Consider the following 23,553-nt stretch of genomic DNA (forward strand, 5'->3'; position numbering starts at 1 on the left):
CATGTTGATGTAGAAGAGACATGAAGAAGAGGGGACACATGTTGATGTAGAAGAGACATGAAGAAGAGGGGACACATGTTGATGTAGAAGAGACATGAAGAAGTGGATTTTGTAGGTGACCTTTAACTTGTATCAGTTTTTACCAAATGTCTATCCAGCCTTTGTTCACCTTATTATTATTATTATTATGATTGTTTACAGTGTGTTGATGTTTTGTGTCGTTCACCTGCTCCCTCTCCTGCTCCTGCTCCTCCTGCTCCATGCTCTGCTCGATCTCACACAGCAGGCTGGAGGAGGGGGGCAGCAGGCTCTGCTCCTCCGTCAGCTGCTGCAGCCGGACGCTCAGCTGCCGGTGAGACAGCTGGGCCTCCTGCAGCTCTGCGTGGCTCTGACGCAGCTAAACACAATCAAAACAGCCAATGAGAAAACAGGATCAAACAAAACGAGGCACACAAACATATTTTCATAAAATATAATTAAAGCCAATATTGCAATAAAATGTCCTGACTGAGATCCTCAGAACATGTTGTGTTACTGTGTTTCCTTTTGCTCTCTCTCCTTTACTAACAGAAAGAAAGAAAGTGGTGTGTGTGTATCTCTAAAGTCACCTTCTTTTGTCTTGTATTACACCATCTACGCCTCTCAGACACACATTGCTCTCATCCCACACACACACACACACACACACACACACACACACACACACACACACACACACACACACACACGTACACAATATTACACACAACCACACACACACACAGGGCTTAAAAGGATCACACGATGCTCAAGATGCATTCCTTGTTTGCTTTTGTCTCAGGGGACCGTCGAGACAAATGCCACAGTGAATCTGAGCCTTTTAAGTGTGTTAAAAAAAAGCGGTACCCCATAACACTAGCTGAATGTGTATATGTGTCTTGTGCTATATAAATACAACTTGACTTCACATTGTTGAATATTTCATTCAGTCAAATGCGACAGTTTATTATCTCTTCACATCTTTTCCAGTATGAAAATAACAATATTGAAAATAAATAAGAATGTGAACTTCATTGTAATTCTGTTTTTACCACTTAATGTACCACATCACTATGAAGACGTCATTACATATATTCGGATGCTTTTTACCGTGTCACCAACATCCACTGCTGCTCATTTCTGGCATTTTAAATGTTCTTTTTGGTAAAATTCACAAACATCATAGGCATTGTAACTCCACTTCTTACTTAAAACACAACACCGTTAAAAAGTGTGTAATCTCCTGCCACCAAAGCTTGATTGTCTCCAGTTATGTCTGAGAGGACTGCTCTATGTGTTTGAACCTTCATGTTTTTAGAAAGTTCTCTTTATAAACAGCTGTGATTTTGTGTGAAAGGTTTGCTCTGTAGATAGAGAACTGTAGAGGATTGAACCAGATAGACAATTGAAAGTGCAGAAGAATCCCTCTGGGCATTAGTTCAATAAGAACTGGAATAAACAGGAAATATGCTTAACACATGTCAATTACTTGAGTGATTTTGCCTGTTATTCCTGTGCATTTCGGCCTTTCGTGTGTCATTTGTTGGCGAAGCCTTTTTAGAGGCAACTTCTTTACGAGTAAAGTGACACAAAGAGCATGAAAGTCTGCATAGAGAGGATGGACGGGTCGAACTGCAGGACTTTCTCAGGAGACAGTTCTTATGCAAATCCCCAACTCAATCAGAGTTAATACCGTTGACTACTTACCTATGCATAACTTCATTTAAGTACAAACATTTTGACACAAACCATGATTTTTTTTCTAAACCTGAACAATTAGTTTGGTTGCCTCAGCATAACCATGTAGTTTTCTTTGAATTAACAGCATTAATGTGTTTCAAACTGGTGATATGAGATGAGCTGGGACTGGGGCTTTACATGACATGCTAAAAGCTTAAAATGCGTGAAATGACACCAAAATGCCCTTTGAAGCAGCGTGATAATTAAACACCTTCCCGTGAGATAGCTTTGGACAACAAATTATTCCCCCATCATGCCACACTGTCGGGAAATTGATTAAAATATAAGTTTGAAAATGTTAATTCTTCTTCTTTGACCAAAAACGATTTGAAATGTCAGTAACACATTTGGCATCCACATTATACTGTTATTAAAATAGACATTATGTAAAGAAAATACGACAGCTTAATTAAAAACATTTCATCCGTAGTGTAATTTGGCGTTATATTACCCCCATATACTGTACATCCAATTACTCATGATGCATTATGCAGCTTCACTACTCAGCTGATCAACACTAGAAAAAGACACATCACAGCAGCATGTGAGTTCCTGTTACCTTAAACATTTTTGACATTTCATCAGAACCAGAGCTCACAATTCTATTGGGTATTAGTGCCATTGTAGGTAAACATGTTTTATTATGGAGCCTTGAGATGGGGGTATCATGAGAATTGCGATAATACAGAAGAAGACAACACAAAAACGTCAATATAAAAGAAATCCCTTAAAGAAAGATGTGTACAATTTTGGGCTATGAAATTAAAATATAAACAACTTAGCTTAACTATTTTCTTGGAAACTGAATGTAATATTCAGGGTAAAAAGTCAGATTTTTCCTAATTTAAATTCTTATTGTTTTTGAAAATCTTCATTCCCAGAGAATTTAACAGAAATGTTACATTGTTTTATTTTAGCATTACCCCAATCCAATATTATTCAATTATAAAAATGAACAATGGTCCTAATATGCCATGCACTTAACTTGAAAAGGAAAACAAAAAGATGATGTTCAAATACAATTTGACACAAACAGCATTTGATAAAAATGCACAGGTGCTAGGCATACTGGTATAGTAGGAATGTGGACTGTGACTTGCTGATCACATGGATGAATGTGCCCATATGATTCACAGTGTGTGGTTTGTGTTTTTTTGGTTTATATTTGTGTCTTTAACCCCCTGTTTATATTATATTTATATATGTACAATCAATCGGTAAACAGAGATACTGTGTAGCTTGTTCCCATCATGCTTCAAGTCAACCCAACCCAACACCACGGAACGTCATTTGATGAGATACAAGAATACAAGAATGAACTTCTTCCTGGTAAACTAAGCTGTATATCACTGGTTTGCTGGTAGAGAGGAAACAATAATAAGTCTCTTTATTCAGCTGAAGAGTTTTGTTCCAAAATATCATTCGAAGTCCATTCTTGATCTTATAGGAAATAATAAAAAAACAGTGACATTTTTACTGTTACAGAATTACTGTTGTATTGATGTAGGTTAAGTTAATGTTGAACTTAGTTTATTATCATTATTGAACCATAAAACCTTTAAATATAATAAATAAAATACTTGCCGATACATTTTCTAACAATCAAGTATTTATTTGTACTTAATATATAAATATAAAATATATTATAAACTGCTTAACATAACATCATACTTAAAAGACTCTTCATAATCTCATAAAAAAAGTACCTGAAATTCAGTACTTGAGTAATTGTCAAGAATCCACCATGATTTTTGTACATCAGAGTAAGACAGGCTAACTATTCCCCCTGCTTCCAGTCTTTATGCTAAGCTAGGCTAATTACTTCCTGCCTCTGATTTTTCTTCATTGTCAATGTATTATTTTAGAACAAAGCTCTTCAGGTATAAAATGATGGAATGCGTTCAACGTCCTGGAACAATTATAAAAGTAGCATAATTGCACTGAACAGAGGATTGAAGCACAACACCAAATCAACAAACACCATGACCAGACAATTGTTTGTGACAACAGAATAAAAAATAAAGAAAATAAATTCATTTGAATAACTTTAAGTCCAGTGTCCGCAGGCCTGGAATCCAGTTCAGTGCAGTCCAAGCGGCCAAAGCTCTGAGTTTTCACAGATAGCGAAACAAATAAATAAAAGTATGCAAGCAGGAATACAACAGAGACTTTCTATGGCAGGCAAACATTAACGAATATGGAGTGCACACCCTGATTCAAAGTCACCCAGCTTGGTCACGTGCATCACTTGATCCACTAACCTCTTGTTTTTCTAAAGTCTGCAGTGTCCTTTTTCTCCGTCCTCATCCATTTTCACGTCTGTGTAATGTCCCTCCGGAGGTTTAGGAGACTGATGCAGTCCCTCTCTGTGGCCCTGCCCCAGCTCACAAAGTGGTTCAGTGTATTCCAGTGATGTGGCAGAAAAGGATGACGACAGCTCAAAAAACTGTATCCAGGTCGGCGCCGGCCTTCTGTCTCATAGCGACGAGGACTGCTTAATGCTGTGAAAGCTGACCCGTGAAGGGGAGGTGGGGATGGACATGGCCTGGGTCATCCGGGCCCGGATGGAGTGCTGCTCCTGCCACCGGTGGAACCGCTTTCTCACAGCCGACCGCACCTGGTGACAACAAAACAGGAAGAATCATAAAAGGTCAGCTGATGGTCTTTGTGTTACCTATGCATTTTGGGGCTTTCATTTTCCTGTAGTGTGTTATATAGGTTCTAGTGCAGGGGTTTCAAACTCAAATACACAGTGGGCCAAAATACTGAGACTGCCAAGGCACACNACCTATGCATTTTGGGGCTTTCATTTTCCTGTAGTGTGTTATATAGGTTCTAGTGCAGGGGTTTCAAACTCAAATACACAGTGGGCCAAAATAAAAAAATCGGTACTAGTCGAGGGCCGGACTAGTTCAATGTATATTACAAAACATATTGAAATGAACGTATTGCACATATTAAACCTGGAACTAACAAAGCTTAAAGTGGACCTATCATGCTATATTTGAATAATATATTGTAGGGCCATACCTATATAAAACATGTCTGCGAAGTTTTGTTTTCAAAATACCAAACAGATCATGCATTTAAGCCATGCCTCATTTTGCTCTAATTGCTCTTTTTTAGCCCTGTTTTTGCAAGAGCTGAATCTGTGAGAAGTCTTCTTCGCTGCTTTTGTGGCAGACTACAGCGCCACCTACAGGCCTGGCATATGTACAGCGTCTCCAGCGCTTTCGAACAAATCTGTATCAGATCTGTCGCAGCCCCGTTTTTAGAGATTTGGGTATGGAGGAAAAGAGAGAGGGTTGTGTTTTCTGACACTTAGTGAGTTCCCCGACACATATTCATGTAAAAAGACGTACAAAAGTGTATTTTGCATGATAGGTCCCCTTTAAATTATTGCCTATAAAAACATCATTAAACATTAAATAATCAGTTTTAAATAATAGTTTAAGCCAGATACTTGGCATCTCATCTTGGATGCAAGTTCATCAATGTTTGGGCTCAGGCTCTGAGCTGAGCAAATCCTCAGGATTGAGTGAAGGTGTGCGTGCAATCACGCACACCTTCACTCAATCCTGAGGATTTGCTCAGCTCAGAGCCTGAGCCCAAACATTGATGAACTTGCATCCAAGATGAGATGCCAAGTATCTNTTTGCATTTGGTAAGTGTTTATGTAGTTTTGAGGGCAGTTAATCATTTAGCAGGAGAAATTAGGTGTTTTGCACTTTGGGTGTGTGGTTTTGTGAATTGTGTTTAGTGTTCTGAGAAACTGAGCAAATAAAAAAAAATGTGTGTTAGCAAAGCAATCGAGAAAAACTGTAAACAAAATACTAAAAGTAGATGAACTACATTATTCAAAAATGTCCAGTAACTTCTGATAATAACACAGGGGAAATAAACGAGGCATCTCTTTTCCTCTCTCTCTCTCTCTCTCTCTCTCTGCTGACATCCCATCAGTATCAGGGTTAGTCAAAATGAATCGCTTGGGGGTTCTAGTGTTCATTTACCGTTTTGTCTTCTCTTTGCAATGCTTAATCGATTTGAAACCAAGTCTAATGTAGCTTAAACTTAACGTTAGCTTTCTAGCTAACACAACACATTCACGCACCTTTCTCTGTGGTTGTTTTTGTAGTGACGAATGAAGTTGGATGTTGTGGTGGTTGTGTCACTGATCTTTATACTGCAGACCCTGCATACCGCTTTTCTCTTGTTATTACCGTCATCGACAACATAATGCTTGAATCCAAACTTCACTATTTTTGGAGTAACGCTAGCCGCTGCCATGTTAACTGAGACTTCTGCCTTCTAGTGGGTTGCCAGGTTTGCGCGCATGGCGCTATAATCACCCAATCACGTCTTGAAAAAAACTAAACGTAATATCTCACTACAAAAACAAACGCAAATGTTTAATTTTAAAAAGTCAAGTCCTTTCAAGTCATCTGTCTCAAGCTTAAGTCAAGTCTCAAGTCATGAATACCAAGTCAAAGTCAAGTCAAGTCTTTTATCAATGTTAGTCAAGCAAGTCTCAAGTCCAAAAATATGCGACTCGAGTCTGACTCGAGTCAAGTCATGTGACTCGAGACCCTTGATCCTGATACAGCACAACCCAACCTCATGATGATGGAAAACAAGTCAACTGTGGTTATCCGAAGAAGAATCTCCCAGACAATCCAGAGAGGTTTGATTATAGTGACTCTGTGTTACCAAAGCAGAGTTTCTCTTCACGAAGTAGGGGTGCACCGAATGGGAAATTCTTGGCCGAAACCGATACCGAAAATAGGAAACAGTTGGCCGAAAACCGAATGCCGAAAGGCCGAAAATGATTAATAGAAATATATATAATGTATACATTTTTTACCAATGTTGTTCAGCTGCCTGATTATGGAAAAATACATGATTATGGCAAAACTTAACTTAAATAATAATCACTATTATGGGTCCATAAAACATTTATTCAGCACTTNTTAAATGTTTTAATTATGTTGTTTTTGTTTGTAGAAGTGCATCATTCCTTGATTTATTGTAAAATGAATCTGAACTTTTTTATCTGTTATGATGATAAACTGAAGCTATTTCTAAATGAACCCAATTAAGTGAGTTTTAAATTGTCCTACTTAGTTTATAAGGAAATGATGAAGAGGAACAAGTTAAATGATTTGAAAATGATATCTATGTAGGCGCTGACGCTGTTGGCGGTTCTAGTGTTAACAGACATTTAAATTAAATATGTGTAATGGCAAATGCCATATAGGATTTTCTTACCTTGAGTTCTGCCTTTTTGAACAGACTTTTTGAGTCCTAGCTATATTGTCTGCAGTTCTAGGGTTAATATGAATCTAATATGATTGTCATCGGTCTAAATTAGATTTCAAATGATTAACTGTGTATGTAATGAAGATCATAGTGTGGGTTTAATCCATTTTCATAACCAATGTCTTTTAACTGATTTAAATGCAGAAACTGGGCCTATTCATCAGAATGTCGTATGACTTGACTTGACTTGCTTGACCTGAGCAATGACTTGACTTGACTTGCTTGACTCTCACCACAGTGACTTGGGACTTGCTTGATATTTGTAGGTCAAGACTTGAGACTTGCTCATGACTTGCACATGTATGACTTACTCCCACTTCTGCTCTTTACCGATGATTAGCGCTTTCACTTTATTGTGCTTCAAAAGGAACCAATAAAAGCTCCTGTTGAAAGGATCCTTCATCGACAGAAGTGAAACAGCTGATAGTAAACATGCACTAGACCCACCTGCCCTCCCCCCCCCAGGCTGAGCCACGTTAGCGCTTAAGAATTAATAAAGATTTATTTTACACTAAATCTACTTACATTGGGAAAAAGACAGCGGATATTTATTTTTGGAACTAAATAAACTACCCACCACAAACACTTGTATTGCCCTTATTTAAATCATTAGGGTTTCAACGTTGTATAATGCGCTAAAAGCTGAATCCAGAGTTATTTTGCAACTCGGAAAGAGTTTAAGGGAAAGCTAAACTGTGCATGCTCTATGCACCATGTACGGGTACTTTGTGACGTTTTGCTCTCGAGAGTGTCAGGCCATTTTGGCTTGTGCCACTGAGCATGGGCAGTGACGTTTTTATATGTACAAAAGTGGTGGGGCACGAACAACTTAGATGTTTATATATAAGCTTCTGGTGCTTTTTTAAACACTTAAACAAAGTGTATATATATATTTATTATTTATAAAACGGACAAGTCAAATCAAGCAATCTGATTGGTTCTTAGCCGTGATATACTGAGCGTATACCACGGGTAGAATTGTAAGTTACTTTTCACAACAAGTCAGTATCCCTCCGCGTCTGAGAAAAACAGTATACCGTTGGGCTGAAAAGCAAACTGCCTGCAGCTTTGCGTCGGGCCGAACCACGCCCCTTAGCTGTGATATAATGAGCATATACCACGGCCTGTCGTGAGCTATTGCTTAAATATTCTATTCTGCACTATTTCTACTGTATTCTATTTTACTTACTTGCACTATTGTATCTGTTTTATTGTGTTGCACTGTTGGAGGAGCCTGTGACCTAAGATTTTCATTGTCATAACTACACTGTACTGTAGCAATGTACAAATGATAATAAAAGCCTTGAATATTGAATATTTAAAAATATTTTTATATATGCTAATGTGTCTGCCTGTAGGACTTTCCGACAGGAAACATCTGGGGCACCTTGAAACTAAAACAGCCACAAGACTAGCAACAAACTCAAAATCTCACTGAGCACACTTTTGTTTTTGAATGGATTTAAAGGGATTTCCTTGCTGTAACTATATCATGGCAAAACCCACCTTTCTATTTGAACAGAGCTATCCCGTTTCCTCTGCTTCCAGTCTTTATGCTAGGCTAAGCTAACCACCTGTTCACTTTAGCTTCATAATTAGCATTTCCTCCCTGGCATGTCATCTAATTCTCAACATTTTACAGAATGTGTCCCTACCTTTTAATGTGTCAGGCTATTACTTCCCATAGTCCTTGTCCTTACCTTGTGTTTCTGGTGTCTCCCACCCCTCGTCACCACCCCTCACCCTTAAAGCAATGAAGCGCCTCACCTACGACATGTGGTTCTGCGAGGCCGCGTTCTGCTGCTGCTGCTGCATGAGGATCTGCTGCTGCTGGCGTCGCCGGGCTGTACGGAGCTTCTCAAAGCGGGCCTCCATCTCCTCCAGCACTTTGGGGGTGTAGCGGACCACCAGCTTCACACTGTCCTTGGCCGCCTTCAGCAACTCCACCGCTTTCTCGTGGTGCTCGCCCTCCACACTCTACAGGGGGTTTACAGAAGTGGGGATTTGAGAGGCAGACAATTTCAATAGTCTTGGAAATAGTAGTCTGACAAAACATTTCCTCAATTTGTACCTCCTTGCAAACTCAAGCTTAGGGTACAAGCTGTTTTATTCAAGTTTTTCTAGCAGGTTTTTGCTCAACATTGGAAGCACTTTGATCTCAAAAGCTCTTAACCTGCATATAGAACTGGAAATGAATCATTGCAACATTTTGCAAGAAGTTTCAAAAAATTATTTTAGTTTAGGATGTATCTTTTCGGCAGCTAGCTTACAGTACCAGTTGGACACACCTTCTCATTCAATGTTTTGTGTTTATTTTAATTTGTTTCTACTTTGTAGATTAATACTGAAGACATCAAAACTATGAAAGAACATATGGAATTATCTAGTAAACAAAAAAGTGTTAAAAAATCCAGAATATGATTTTTATTTAATATTCTTCAAAGTTTCACAGCTTTGCACACTCTTGGCTTCTCTCAGTCACCTTTATGAGTATGTAGAAACTAATCAAAATAAATAAAAACCTTTGAATGAGAAGGTGTGTCCAAACTTCTGACTGGTACTGTAAATTATAAAAAAAAACAGGAACGCCTATTGGCACTCTCCCTCAAATCAATACATTGAGCCTCTCTTCCCATCAGAGCTTTCACCTACCACTCCATTGACGGAGAGGAGCTGATCCCCTCGCTTTAGCCCGCCGTGCCTCTCAGCCACTCCTCCGGGGATGATCCTAGAGATGTAGATGGGTGAGTTCTGCTCTTTGCCACCCATCACGTTGAAGCCCAGCCCTTCCTCCGTCTTCGGTAGCTCCACCACCCGCGGGTGGGAATGACCTTCACTGGCTGCGAAGGCTGCGACTGTTGCCTGAAGGAAGAGAAGCAAGATGGGACTTCTTGTTACTGCCAATTATCCAAAAACCAAGAAAAATACCTATATAAATATATATATTTATTTGGAGACATCATACAGTGTAATCTCTCTGTCATTTCATTAGTAGAGCTTGTTGGGAAGTAAAGAAAAAAGAAAATGAACATCCTAATGGTGTCTTTATTACACTCAGAATGCGTACTAAGGAGGACACTTATTCAAAACTACCAGAAATTGATGGTGAAGGTGGGTTTGTGAACCTCTGCTGCACCTTCTGAGGAAGGCTATAACAAAGCATTAGGATTTATTCAGGGCTGGGGGTTTAGTCTCCACATGAGAAGCTTTCTGGCTTTCTAAGCGCACGGATTAACACATCCAAGTTCACAATGGAGGAGCTGCCAGACGACTTTCCCCCTCTGTCTCCCCACCAGCTGGTGGGTGTCGGTCGCCGGCTGAGGGGATTCTTTGAACCCTGAGCTCCATGCTCCTCGTTTGCTCTGAGCAAAGCAGCCAGGAGCTTGTTAACCGAGTCTGGGAAAGCTAATGGCAGATGAACAGAGAAGAAGACGCCCCCTGCCCACTGATCCAGATGCATTGCCACAGGGGCCTAGCTGTCAAGTCGGCATGATCTATGATTTGTGAGGTAGATCAAAAAAAGGAGGTTAAAAAAGTGAAAGGGATTCAGCAGCAGGCACGTGTCTTTAAGGTCTTTGACGTTCCCTTCAGGCAGCACTTCCACTTCTTCCATATTCAAATCCACATTAATTTGTGCTCCAACTGTTTTGCCCATTTCTTTCTCCTCTCCCGCTTCCAGTTTTAATCTGCTTGTTGTACTCCACAAACTTCCTCTCTCCCTCCATTTTCTCTGTCTGTCCTTCTTCTTCTCTTCCTCTGCATCGCACTGTGAAGCTAAAAGGAAGCTCCTCAACATGAATACCGCCACTTCGAAAAAAACAATCTCGCAGACGGCCGGCGCCTCTCAAACTCAGACAGCATTTCAAATTAAAGGCTTGCTAGCTGAGACGTTCTTGCCAAAGCTGTAAAGACACTTGGTTATCGGCTCTCATCGTTTTCTCTGAAGCCCCGATAGACCCTGTCTGCATTAAGATCAGTAATAAGGGCATTGAGCCAGGAAATAGAGGCCAAATTGATTCAATTAATCAAGCAATCAAAGAGAACCGAGTTGTTCAGGTGAAACAAAAATCAAAACTTTCAGGAGATGTATCGTCTCTAACTAAACTCCAGAAAGAGGAGCAGAAGTGTCAGCATATTTCACACATTTCATCATTATTGCAGCGACACTTTGTTGTTTCAGTACCATTGCTACCATCTTTTTTTTTTATCATTTCAGACTATATGTTTGATACTGATTGACTGCAATTGGCACTCTAACCTTCCTAATCAATTACTCTCTCTCACAAGAAAGTAAAACACATTTCAAATGCTCTACATATTGAGTGTCTGCACAGCTAAGCCAGCTCAGCTCATTAGCTGTGTGTTTTAATGCCTGGTTGATATGATACTTTAATACAGATTTAAGAGCAGGAACTCAGAGTTTGGGGCAAAGAAGAGGAAAGTAGGAGGGAGTTTTAAAGCCGCTTAAATCCTGACTTCATGATTGCTTCCGGCTCAGAGAATGCAGACAGAAAGTTTTTTGTTTTTCTCTGCATAACCACCATATTTTCTTTGTAGGATGAAATAACTTCACACATTTAAAAAGAGGTTACTACTTGATTTCTTACATCAAGACAATAATCTTTTGTATTACAAGATTTCAGATTTTTTCATAGGCTACGCAAATTGGGGCATTATCTTATTTAATAAGATTTGCTTACAGTTAAAGAAAAGAAAAAAGCCAAGTTCAATGTTTCTTTTTGTTTTCACAGAGGAAAGGTTCTCCTTATATCACTCTATAAATCATTAAATACTGTGAACAGTCATAAATATATATATTTGTTTCCATGATGCCAAGATATAAATCAGGCTATAAATAATAAATGTAAAAACCTTCAGAGTATAGTTAGAGGAATAAAACTGGAACGTGTATGTAAGTGCTGCTACATTTCTGGAGTATGAGAACAAAATATATTTTGAAGAAAACTGCCTTTAAAGACACAGTATGTATTGCACAATTCCAAACACTATATGAAAAGGGGGAAAAAGTGAACTGACGTACAGATATACCTATCAAACAATTCCAGATAAATTCACTTACATAGAGGCGAAACGTTTTTCTATTGCTAGTTTTATTAAATGTAATTTGCAAAATGAGGCACTATAATGCTCACTTTTGGTGAATTAACTAAAAATCTCAAGACGCAAACACATATTTGCTCATGGATGTTTTTTTTCCACTTGGCTGAAAGAAGACATGTATGGAAGCAGAGTAGAGCCCAAACCGTTAAAAAGGACCCGTGCATAAAAAACTGTTTTCACCTGTAGAGCCTCTCCTCACATCTCACATTCTGATTAAAGTTTGAAAAGTTCTCAAGAAAATCAAAGTGTGATCCCCAATACATTGAAACTCAAACCACGTGTTGATTGTGAGTTACCATACCTTGCATGATCATACTTGAGGCAGAGAGTTGGAGTAGGCAACAAAAGAGAATAAAGCCCTCATCATATCCTCCACCCTCCCACTCACTCAGTACTGTGATGTGGCGAAGAGGAGTGGACACAGCTGGACGTTGAACAACTGAAGGACGGAGAGGCACTCTCATCTATTCTGCTCTCCACATCTCATCCTCAACAGCGTCCACGTGAAATCAGAAAAGCCATGCCGCTTTGTTTCCTCTCTTAAAAGGCCTGTGTCTCTCTCAGGCAAGGTGCAGACAAATGCTGCTCAAGTGTCTCTTTTGTGTACCAGATGTTGCTTATTCCATTCACACTGCAACAGGAAATGTCTCTGTTCTGATTTTGTCCTTCCCCTGTGACACAGCTGTAATGTTTTCTAAGCAGCAGACAACGAAAAACCTGTACGCCTGAAATATTAAATAGTTGAGCGGAAGAAGAAAATACATGAAAAAACAAGGAGCCTATTAAATTGTGAACATCTTGTAATTTAAATTGATGAGCAGATACGATCTAAAAAGACCTCATAGAAGCAGTGAATTGTGATTGAATATCACTACATGCCAAGTGAATTTAGACAGATTAGACTGTACACTAAAAACGTTAACTACCAACAAAATAATGAGGCGATTAGTTTGATAAAGTGAGTTTCTATCATTGTATTAGTTTAGTGCTTTTTTATCCAGGTTGTGTAACAGGATTTCAAGTGACGTCAATGTTTCTACCAAAAAAACTGTGCCTAACGCAGAATAAAGATCTGATAATCAGATAAATCAGGGTCCATATTGTCTGGAATTAAAGAAATATTCACAGCTCAAATCAAAGACTTTTCGTCTCTGAAGACAGTTGAAAGAAGGATGAAGAGCTTGAAATCCTAGTTGATTCATATCGAAAGAGAAATGTTCAAGAAGTTGAATTCCAAGCACATCCTGTAATATGTCTCCCTTTTGATGCCAGTGTTGATTACAAGTTTGTCTGACATTGGGAAACCCGAAATATTCTCTTCAGAGTGCAGCCTGAATAAAATAATCAATTTAAGTTTGATAGAGAGTGTGTGACCTTGTTTTTACTGTCTATTGTGCATCTGCGTAGTTCATCTCCCGTGTTATTCTGCCTGCCTGATCCTGACCCTCGCTTTGATGATTTTTAGTAAACATAAAGCTTCATCTTCCCTGCCTTTTTGTGACTCTGTGTCTGGGTTCAAGCCTGTCTTTTTTCGGAGCCGCTACTTTAGCAGAACTAGCTGGAGACACACTCGCTGAGTTCCTGAATACAGATATATGCTGAAGTCCAGCTTCATGCTTGCTGGGATCTCCGCCCAATGGCATCAAATCTAAATTGGCAATAAAACTCGTAGCCCTAGTATGCCTCTCAACTAAACGCCTCGTCCTAATGAACTGGAAAGTCAGAAAGCCCAACTGCTTCAATTTAAACAGATGGCTGGAGGACTTTCTGAACCTCTTAAGTATGGACGAAGCTGCCTCCTCCCTGTTATATTTGGTTAAGCCAGATAATATGCTATGGGATACGATAAGGGCATTCCTGGATTCAAAACATCTTGGCCGCTCCGCTTCATAAAAAACAGATAATACAAATGACACAAATGGGCAGTGCTCTGACAACATGAAATGTGGTTATCCTGGTTCGGATAATCTGAACAAGACCAGTTTTTGTAAATCCAATTTCCAGATTTGAACTCATTTTGAACTAACACCCTAAAACGGAAGCTTAGGGTCCTATGTTTCTCCGTTTCAAATCTTCTTATATCACATGAAGGAAATGTTTCAAATAGTTGTATGCTCTCATGAATCTATTTCCCTGGATCAATGTACGTTTGCCTGGATTAATATGTTGAATAAACCCACAGCTTTTAGACTATGTCATGTCATACTCCTGAATATGCCCTTATCACCTTTGATTCATTCAGAGTGATAACAAGTCTAGTTTTTATTGAAATTAGAACTTGGCATTTTAATGTTTTGAATACGCAGTAAAGCATGACATCCCTGCAAACAAACTAAAGCTTAACTCTAGTACTATGTGGTAAATGTTTCTGTGTGCGGTATATCATCAAAAGCAATCTTAGGCAAAGCTTTAGCGCCCCGATACTCCGCCTTTCCAACAACATTGGCACTCTAATGTGTTCTTGCCTAATAATTGCACACACACTCTTAATGATGGCCATTAGCAAAGTTGATATACTTTGCTGATTTCATTCTGCTTTGGCCAGAAGAAAAGATGAGAATGATATCACTGGGCGATGTGATTAACAGATAATTCACCACCCATTAGTTACACTCATATTTTATGTTTTTATTATGAATCATAGATGTTGATGTAGAGATCTCTAAAGCATGCTCTTACCTTAGCTGTGGCCCGCGCCTGGTACTCTGGGCAGCCATTCACTGTGATGGTTTCATGCATGTACTGGTAAACCTGAAATAAATGAAGAAAGAAAGGTGTTAAAGTTATGTTTCATGGAGCTCAAACACTTCATTTCCATAGTCGAATAATGGCGTTCCTTCACAGCTGGCTGTACTGACACGAGTGGAACAGAATGACTGATGGGAAACACAAGGCATTCAGGCACGGAAATGCACTACTCAAAATAATTCTGCTTACATTTACCTTACATGTGCAAACAGTATGTAAATCTCATTATTTTGAACTCAAAGTGGCACCACGCAAATCAGGGTTTTGTACAATTTCACTTACTCAACGTAACACACTCACACACAAATGTGAAGCGATCAGCAGGAAATTCAGGTAAGTGAGGAAAAAACCCTCAGAGGAAATATTTCAATTACTGTATTAAGCATATTTTTGAGTGCATTTGTAAGAGACTTGGGGATTATATAATGTTAGTCTTAACAAGCGGAATAGAGCTCTTTATTTGTGCAGTGTCCAGCAATAGTGAAACTCTGTAGGCACAATCTGATCCGTGTCTTAACACACAGCACAAAGAGTCTCCAGGCAGTAATACACTACTTTCGGACCTGAGCTGGTGCCAAGACATGGGTAGTTGTATGTCCAGTTGGGTAAAAAGCAAGGTTTTCGGAGGCAGACAGAATCATTTCAAACAGCCGACCTTTGACAGCTAACAACTGAGACGAATAAAGCTTTCTGTGGTTAATAGACTGTACCACTAAAGTACACTTTTCTGTTACGGCACATTAGAATGCTGTCTGTGTTGCAGTTCTGAACTCTCCGCTGCTGAAACCAAAAAATGAACAATGCAATGGTAGGATGGAGATGAAAGTGATTGAGAGCATGGGGCCGATTGCAAACAGGCCTCGGAGGAAACGCTTTTGCTTACTCATCGCAACTGACTCGATGAAACACATCAATTACTGCCAGGAACGCACAATTTCAGCAGATACGAGTGCGAACACATTAGAATTTACGGCAGTTCCGGATCATTTAGCAAATGAGCAATCAAAATCTAATCATGATAAAATTCTCAGTGTGAAAACAGCTCAAAATTCTCCTCTGTGACATACTGTATGTCGTGGTGCAAAATTGTAATCATCTGTTTGCACTCACTACATGATGTCTCTCATCAAAGCGTAGAAACGAACAAGCCCGGTGGCTTTGACGTGCCGAACAACACAACAAAGGCCCCGCTTCCCTGAATCAAAAGGATGTATGCTTATAGGATACACATCCTGATATATTTGTATGTAAGGTTCTCAGAGACTGGGAGAAAATATCCCTGGGCTTCTGTTGTCTTGTTTGCTCATGAATCTCAAAGACCATATGAAAGTGTGAGTCCCCCTTTCAAGCTGCAACACATTTTTGTAGATTTATAGTGCTGATGCATTCGGAGGGGGGTGGGGGGGGGGTAAGCAGCCTGCAGTTCACACACACTCTCACTCAGCTCCCAAATGATACATTTTCCTGAGGACTTCTTCCACCTTTTCACTTTTTGAGACAGAGCACAGCTTTAGAAATGCCATGAAAGGCTTTTCTTGCCTCAGTCTGCCTGCAAAGTGGCTTCCTTGTTCCCCAAGCTCCTCCACTTTCTTTCCCACTAATGCAACTACTAATGACCCCTTCTTATTCTACCCGCAAATATCTCTCATTGGTCATCTATCTGTTAAGTGTTGCAGATAAACAGTCTTCTCTCTGTGGGTGCATCAGCGATTGATTTAAAAGGTTATTTGCATTAGCGACTGAAGGCTTAATTCATGTCTAAAAAAAAGGTGCTTTTTCACCAGTGCATAACTTTGTACTCTTTTTCCTCATTTATTATAGAGAATATACGATATAGTTTGACATTGCAAAAGCATGCCTCGGCAAGTTGCATTCGTTACCCTGTCTGTCTAAAATATCATCATTTTCTCATACTATTCTATTAGACATAGGTGTCAAATTGCCTTAATTAAGGTATTATTTATTTAGTTATGGCCAAATATCTTTAATGTGAGGTCACAGTGACCTTGATCTTTCACCAGCAAAATGCTATCAAAGTTGACATTTGAACACAACTCCCTCAAGGCAGTTTTTGGTGGAACTAAGCAGAAGAATTCAAATGTATCAAGTAGCTCACATGTTAGCATACATTATCCACGGTAATAATCCAGCCAGCATACACAGAGCAACATTAGCATTCACTTGGTGTGGTATTGCTCTCCAAAATTCCTTCTCTTTCAACTTTGTTTCAGAGCTACAACAACTCCATTGGGTAAATTATTTTAATTCTTTAGCTGCTTTTATTAAAACTCAGCACAGATTACTGCTTCAACTGAAAACAAGAATGATCAGAGCAATCAGAAAACCAATTCTATGAGCTGAAAGATGCTAAATTGCATGGCAGAGATTACATATACTGAGTTATTGCAGCTTTAACATTCTCTTGTTAATTAAATTATAAATAACTGATGTAAGAAAGTGTTTTAAAGGAGGCTAAATAAGATGCACATTTAATATTGCTCTACATTTTGAACCTGAATGCAGTGCCCTGAATAACAGAACAAATGGCTGTGTGCTTTTGAATGTCAGTCTGCTTGTTGTGGCTGTCTTTACTCTAAAGAGGCCAGTTGTCCTGCAGGCATCTTTTCAATTACCCTCCTGCCTCTCCTTTTGCCAGACGTCTTCACTGCCCGTCCCTTAAAACACTGACCCCATCAGTGCCCCCTCTCCTTCATGTTTGTTATTGCCTGGTTCACCACAGCAGATTATGGATAAGCACACAAGCCTTCACTCAATATTCCGGACAGGATACCGGCACTGAGCGTCACCTAGGAGGATGGGAGGATGTCACAAAGACAGAGAATAGAGAGATGCCTGCGGGGCACACTGACGTGACAACGCTGCTGTAACCATGGCTTCCCTCTTCCTCTACTGAGTCACAGAGTGAGGGAGGAGGGAGGGGGAAGGGTAAAAGCTGACTTAGCTGGTTGTAAAAGGATAATAACCAGCAGAGGACTTAACAATACACTTTCCCTCTCTGTGCTGCTAACTATGACACGGTGCAAAATATTGAACTTCATGTCATTTTCATCCTTTAACTTAATGTGACGTGGGAGGCATTTAACACAAATCCTCCACACTCGCTAGTTTTGTAATAAAAACACATTATGCTGATTAAAAACTGTAATGAGAAAAATCAACTGCAGTGTTAAAACTGATGAAAGATGCTATTTCTATGGCCTGCGTTTTCAACTTCCTGTTTGTCAAGTCGCCCTCTCTAACTCCATGTACTACGAAATTCCCCCTCTCCATCATTTCCAGCTGGTTAGCCCTTCCAGTCATTTGTCTTGTGTCCTTCCTTTCCCATTTGCAAGGCTGATTGACCCTGACAACTCATTCAGGCTGATGCAGTGAGACTTACACCGCCCCCCACCTCCCCTACTCATTGATGAACATGGCAGGGGAAAAAAAGACAACGCCTCATCAAACTCTTTGTCATTTAGCCCAACACTGCTGAACACACTCTTTTCCCCGCTGTTCATTCTTCACATTGACAGCCGGCCTGACATCCTCAACAAGGCTGATTAATGTCGGTAAATTCTATTGGCAGAGACAGGATCAGGTTTGGAGGTGGGGTTTTGACTATATTTTGAGGATTAGTATGTTCATCTTGTCAGGCTGTGCCAACCATGTGTGTGAAGCAGGAAATGATATCACACAGTAGACAAAGCCCGGAGTTTGAAAGAAAGGTCATCTGTAATGAGGAAATGTCACAGAGGTGTGTGTGATTAGAATGCAGAAAACAGGAGGGTTGGCTTTCAGTTTAACCTATGTTTCATGGCTCTTTTAACTCCAGGGTAGTTAACACTGATGGATGACATCCAGGAAAGAAATTTGTGTGCAGTCAAAATGAATTAGAATATGATTATATAGCATTAGCTAACATAACAAGGCTGGAGGAGGAGAAGGAAAACTGTTACCATAACAAATTGAACCATTGTTTTTGCTTATTTTTTGTTACATATAGCATATAGTACTTGGGATGCATATGTATTCTCTTCCAGGTGACAACTGGATTCATACTAGTGTAATCATATAATAAAAATCACTTTCAAAGCCTCAACAAATGCTTGAGATTGTTAATCCAGCATAACGAACATTGTTTGTTGAAGTTACCTTATCATTTTGTGCAAATGTTTGTGTCACAAAGTAATGCATTTGTGTCCTGGTGTAAAGGTCCGACATCTAAGATACCAAAGAAAAAAAAACAGGCAACGTTTATGTGAAAATGTTCATCTGTTAAAGGTCCCATGTCATGGCCATTTCTACTGATCATAATTCCATTGTTGAGGTCTACTAAAATAGATTTAGCAATTTTCCAAACCCACATTGGTTTCTCATACAGCATCTCTGTATAGTATGTGTATTCACTCTCTGTCCTAAACGGCTTGTTGGAGCTCCTGCCCCCCCTCCCTATGAGCCCACTGTGCTCTGATTGGTCAGCTCGCCCACTCTGTTCTGATGAGTCCACCACCGTTACAGCGGAACATCAGTGATTATGTGTTACAATGGCGTTTGTGTGTGTGTGTGTTTGTGTTTGTTTGCCTGGCTGTGGGTCTGTGTGTGTGCTCGGACCGGGCCCAGGCCGGGCCTCGCCGTGTCCCTCTGTCTCAGGCTGAGGCTAGGGCTGCACTATTGGAAAAAACTGACATTGCGATTTTTTTCCCCCCTGCGATATATATTGCGATATGAAAACATACAGGAATTGAAGAAAATACCGTTATTTTTCCCACAAACCATCCTATCTTGAACTTTAATGCTATACAATTGGTATTTTTGTAACTATATTTAACCGGATGAAGGATTTTAGTCACGGACGTCTGGATCTTAAGTTATCAGATCAACAAGCTGGGCTAGCACGGTTAGCAGCGCCGAACTGCCCTGGAGAAACACATGAAACTACTTTATTCAGTATTTTTACCTTTAAGTTTGCTTTGGAGATTTGATTGTGGTTTGCTGTGCATGCTGAGCCTGCATGTCACTCACTCAAGTACCCCTGACATGAGAGCCGCGCAAGTTTTCCTTTTGTAGCAAGCAGCAAAATAATTGTAACATGACGTGTTTGAGTTAATCTGCCTACTTAATATCACCAGTCCAAAAAAAAAAAATGTAAATCTTTTTTTTTAATTTAAATCGCACGTCCACGCGATTATCGTCACGACACGATATATCGTGCAGCCCGCCAGGCCATAGACTGTATATATAAAGGTCCAGGCTGAGAAATCCGCGGAGCTGCAGCTGAGAAAAATAAGGCTGGCTGAGTGTGTGTGTGTGTGAGGAGCTCCGCGGATTGGTCCAAGAAAACAATGGAAAAAGAGAAATCTCCAACGAGGCGTTCTGGGGCAGCATAGGCACGTCTTTTCTGAGTTAGAGTTTTACTCGCTACAGGGTTTACTTTTAGGGTTTGTGACTTTGCAGACCGTTTACATGCATAAAAAGCTACATAACACACAAGGGGACGGGTAATAGCCAGAAAAGCATGACATGTGACCTTTAAGTAAAATGTATGAGGGTAATTGCTCCTCTGTCACAAACACATTCACATAGACTCATGCATATAAGGGCATTTAAACCATCCTGTTACTTTCTTCTGTAATTGTTTCTGGTAATACCCAGCTGTTGAGAACTGGGAGATTCCACCACAACAACTCATTCAATGCTCTGCGTAATAACAATAATAATCCATAGTACAATACAACATTTACAATGACCAGCACTTACAACCTGTCCCCCAGCTGGTTTAACACCGTGGAGAGAAGCTGTTTGTATCATCGCCTCTCTCAAACCTGTAATCGACTGTAAACCAGAGTCGACCTCTCTGCAGCTCACTTATCCCAGAGCATCTCTGATGGTTGCCCTGGTGACTGTGTTTAGTCAGCTCTTTGAGGGTGAAGTGGTCTGCATCTTTGCCTCTCTGACAAGGGCCTCTGCTACTGCTGCTGAAGTCTTTTTCAAAGGTTTTTGAGAATCATCTCACTCACTGGCTGGCACTGAGATCGCTCTGCTGGTTTCCAGACGGGCAGTTGGAGTCAGGATGTGCCAGCTTCCCTAGAGAGGGCCAAGAAGAGCTGCACCCTGAGAGAGAGAAGAAGACTCTCTGCCTTCCTGGAACTTTGCATGATGCCTGGGTTTTTGCGTTTTGCTCTGCCAGAGGCCAGTTCTCATAATCAGCATCATTAATTGTTGCCAACATTTGCAATATTGCATCAAGGCACCGACTGTAAACAAAGCTTATCATGAGTTTCTATAAGCTGGAAGAAATATAGAAATATAAATGTGTGTGTGTGTGTGTGTGTTAAAAAGCACATAGAACACACAGTGCCTTGTTTTAATAATGCAAATCTGGGGACCTCTGGACAATGCATTTGACGTAGATTATTATCTTCCCTTATTATGTGTCTGTTTTTATAATATCTGATCTATTTACCTACCAAGTTTAGACCGATAAGTTAAATATTTTGGGACAATTTAGTAGTTAGGGTTGGATTAGATCTTTGAATATGTGATTAGTGTAAGGTGTGTTTTAGCTTGTAAGGTTTCTGCACAACACATGAACTCTCTCAAATTCTAGATGTGTTAGTAATATAAATTGTATATTCTTTCTGTTTAGTGTCTGGGCCCCCTATTCAGACAGCACATTAAATATACAAGATCGGCTGTTATAAGTCTGTGTAGTGGTGTCATGTAGCGTTGTTTACTTAGTACGCCATACTCCTGATGAATGGGTCTAAGATGATGGATCAGTGGGTGGCCGTTTGCATGCATGCGAACGAAAGCATGCAAAGCAAAAGGGGGAAACTCCTGCTTGTTATTCACAATTGGTTCCATCACTATAATAAGTAATTATACCAAATCTCTAAAAGTGATTTGCTTAATTAAAATTCACAGTAACAAGCGCATCGAACATCCAAGTTAATGAAATGCTCATAATGTTCTCTGGCCTCATGGATATTAAAATGTTCAGTGTGAATTTTTCATGCAGTTAAAAATTAATTGCTGCTGTTGGAGTAATCATCTCACATTTTCATTATGCTGCAGCCCTTCTTTAGAAGTAGCCCAACAGTAAATTGAAGGTACAATCTCAAATGTTGTTGTTTTATTGCTTTATTTAATGTTCAGTTTGAAAGCAACTACCACGGAGCACATTTTGGCTTCAATTTGTACTAGAACAAAACAAAACATAGGTTAGGTTTGCGCAAGCTAATCGCTAAAGGTACAATACTAAATGCTAATTTTGCATCAATCTTAACACTAAATGTTCCACTTCATTCACTTGTGAAGTGGCAAATGTTACTATCATATAGTTTCACCACAACACAAATGTTAGTAAAATGAGAGTAAATTATGTGTAAAATATATCTAAATGCAAAGTATGCTAACGTGTGTTGGCTAGTGTCTAGATACTGTGCCTGCTGTACTCTAAATATGGTCAACTGTAATACAAACATCACCAAAAGCCTGCAGACATGTCCTTTAATCTTGGCGTAAAATATTCAATCAACACTTCACACTCCACATGAACATGGCATTAGGTCACCATGTTTTCAGATAACAACCTGATGTTATACTTTGTCATATCATTTATTTAAGAAAGTTGTACTTTTCCGGTTTGTTTGGATGAGACAGAAACATTACTACGGTCTTGACAACAAAAAATCCATGAATGAACAGGTGAAAGAGAAAGACCTTCATCAACAGAAGCTCCAAGGACGAAATGATTGAACGGAAGAATCAACAACAAAGAGTAGTAGCCCGAGAAAGGTCAACATAGAAAAAGCAGCAAAAATAAATAAAAAGTCTCACAGAAGGAAAGAAAGAAAAGACATCAGTCATGTTGCCGTTCACGGTACAGCGGTTCCCTTCTTTGACAGTGACTCACCTCTCTGATGGCCGTGCAGAACTCACTCTGAAGGACCTTCTTCAGAGATTGCAGCTTGTGACCCGGCACGTCCCCCGATTCCTGCAGCTTCTCCAGCAGCTCGATAGCCCTGGCAACATCTGGCGGAAAAGAGGGACAGGGAACGGGTGTGAGTTGAGAGTGAGCCAAAGGGAAAAATGCCCTGTTCAATTACTTTAACAGTACAGGCACGAGAAGGCAAATCAATGGGTGGGATAATGGAAATAGACTCAGTCAAGGCCAGCTGGGGCAGGAAAGATAGAACAGCAATCCAATCCATGGATTGTTTGCATTGGCTTAACTATATGCATGTGAATAAGGGAGGGAGGGAATAAGCCGGGCATTCAGTTAGAAGGTAACATATTCTGGTAAGAGTAGGTACCAGCTCTCACAAAATCACAAAGCCTTTATTTATTGAATGGTGCGGTGCTAAAATGTTATTTACATTAATGTAATTAAAGGTTCCCTATTATACTCTTTTTCATCAATAAATTATAGGTCTCAGATATATAAAAAACATGTCTCTGAGGTGTTTGGCTCGAAACACCAAACAGATCATTGCAGCATCCCATAATCCCCTCTGTTTCAGCCCTGTTTCCAAAGTGTTGATTCTCTGTCTGTTACTTTAGATGAAAAATAAGGAGCCCCTCCCCACGCCCCTCTGAGAGATATTT

General features: G+C 39.8%; 1 protein-coding gene and 1 long non-coding RNA gene across 2 annotated transcripts in view; one reads left to right on the plus strand and one right to left on the minus strand.

Annotated features, from left to right (window-relative positions):
• Positions 1-979: 979 nt before the first annotated feature.
• The window catches only part of LOC104955291 (uncharacterized), a 25,053-nt gene continuing 2,479 nt past the window's right edge, over positions 980-23,553 (plus strand). The window contains exons 1-2 of the long non-coding RNA XR_799448.1: positions 980-4,378; positions 18,600-18,602. This is a non-coding gene — a long non-coding RNA (uncharacterized lncRNA). The remainder of the gene's footprint in view (positions 4,379-18,599; positions 18,603-23,553) is intronic.
• The window catches only part of lin7a (lin-7 homolog A (C. elegans)), a 27,950-nt gene continuing 12,779 nt past the window's right edge, over positions 8,383-23,553 (minus strand). Inside the window, exons 2-5 of the mRNA XM_010782572.1 lie at positions 22,862-22,980; positions 14,875-14,946; positions 9,727-9,936; positions 8,383-9,051 (exon numbers count right to left, since the gene is read on the minus strand). Coding sequence (XP_010780874.1) covers positions 8,842-9,051; positions 9,727-9,936; positions 14,875-14,946; positions 22,862-22,980 — 611 coding nt within the window. The 3' untranslated portion in view covers positions 8,383-8,841. The remainder of the gene's footprint in view (positions 9,052-9,726; positions 9,937-14,874; positions 14,947-22,861; positions 22,981-23,553) is intronic.

The sequence above is a fragment of the Notothenia coriiceps genome, unplaced genomic scaffold (genome assembly GCF_000735185.1).
Source record: "Notothenia coriiceps isolate Sejong01 unplaced genomic scaffold, NC01 NC01_scaffold00024667, whole genome shotgun sequence".
In the NCBI taxonomy this organism is placed as follows: Eukaryota; Metazoa; Chordata; class Actinopteri; order Perciformes; family Nototheniidae; genus Notothenia; species Notothenia coriiceps.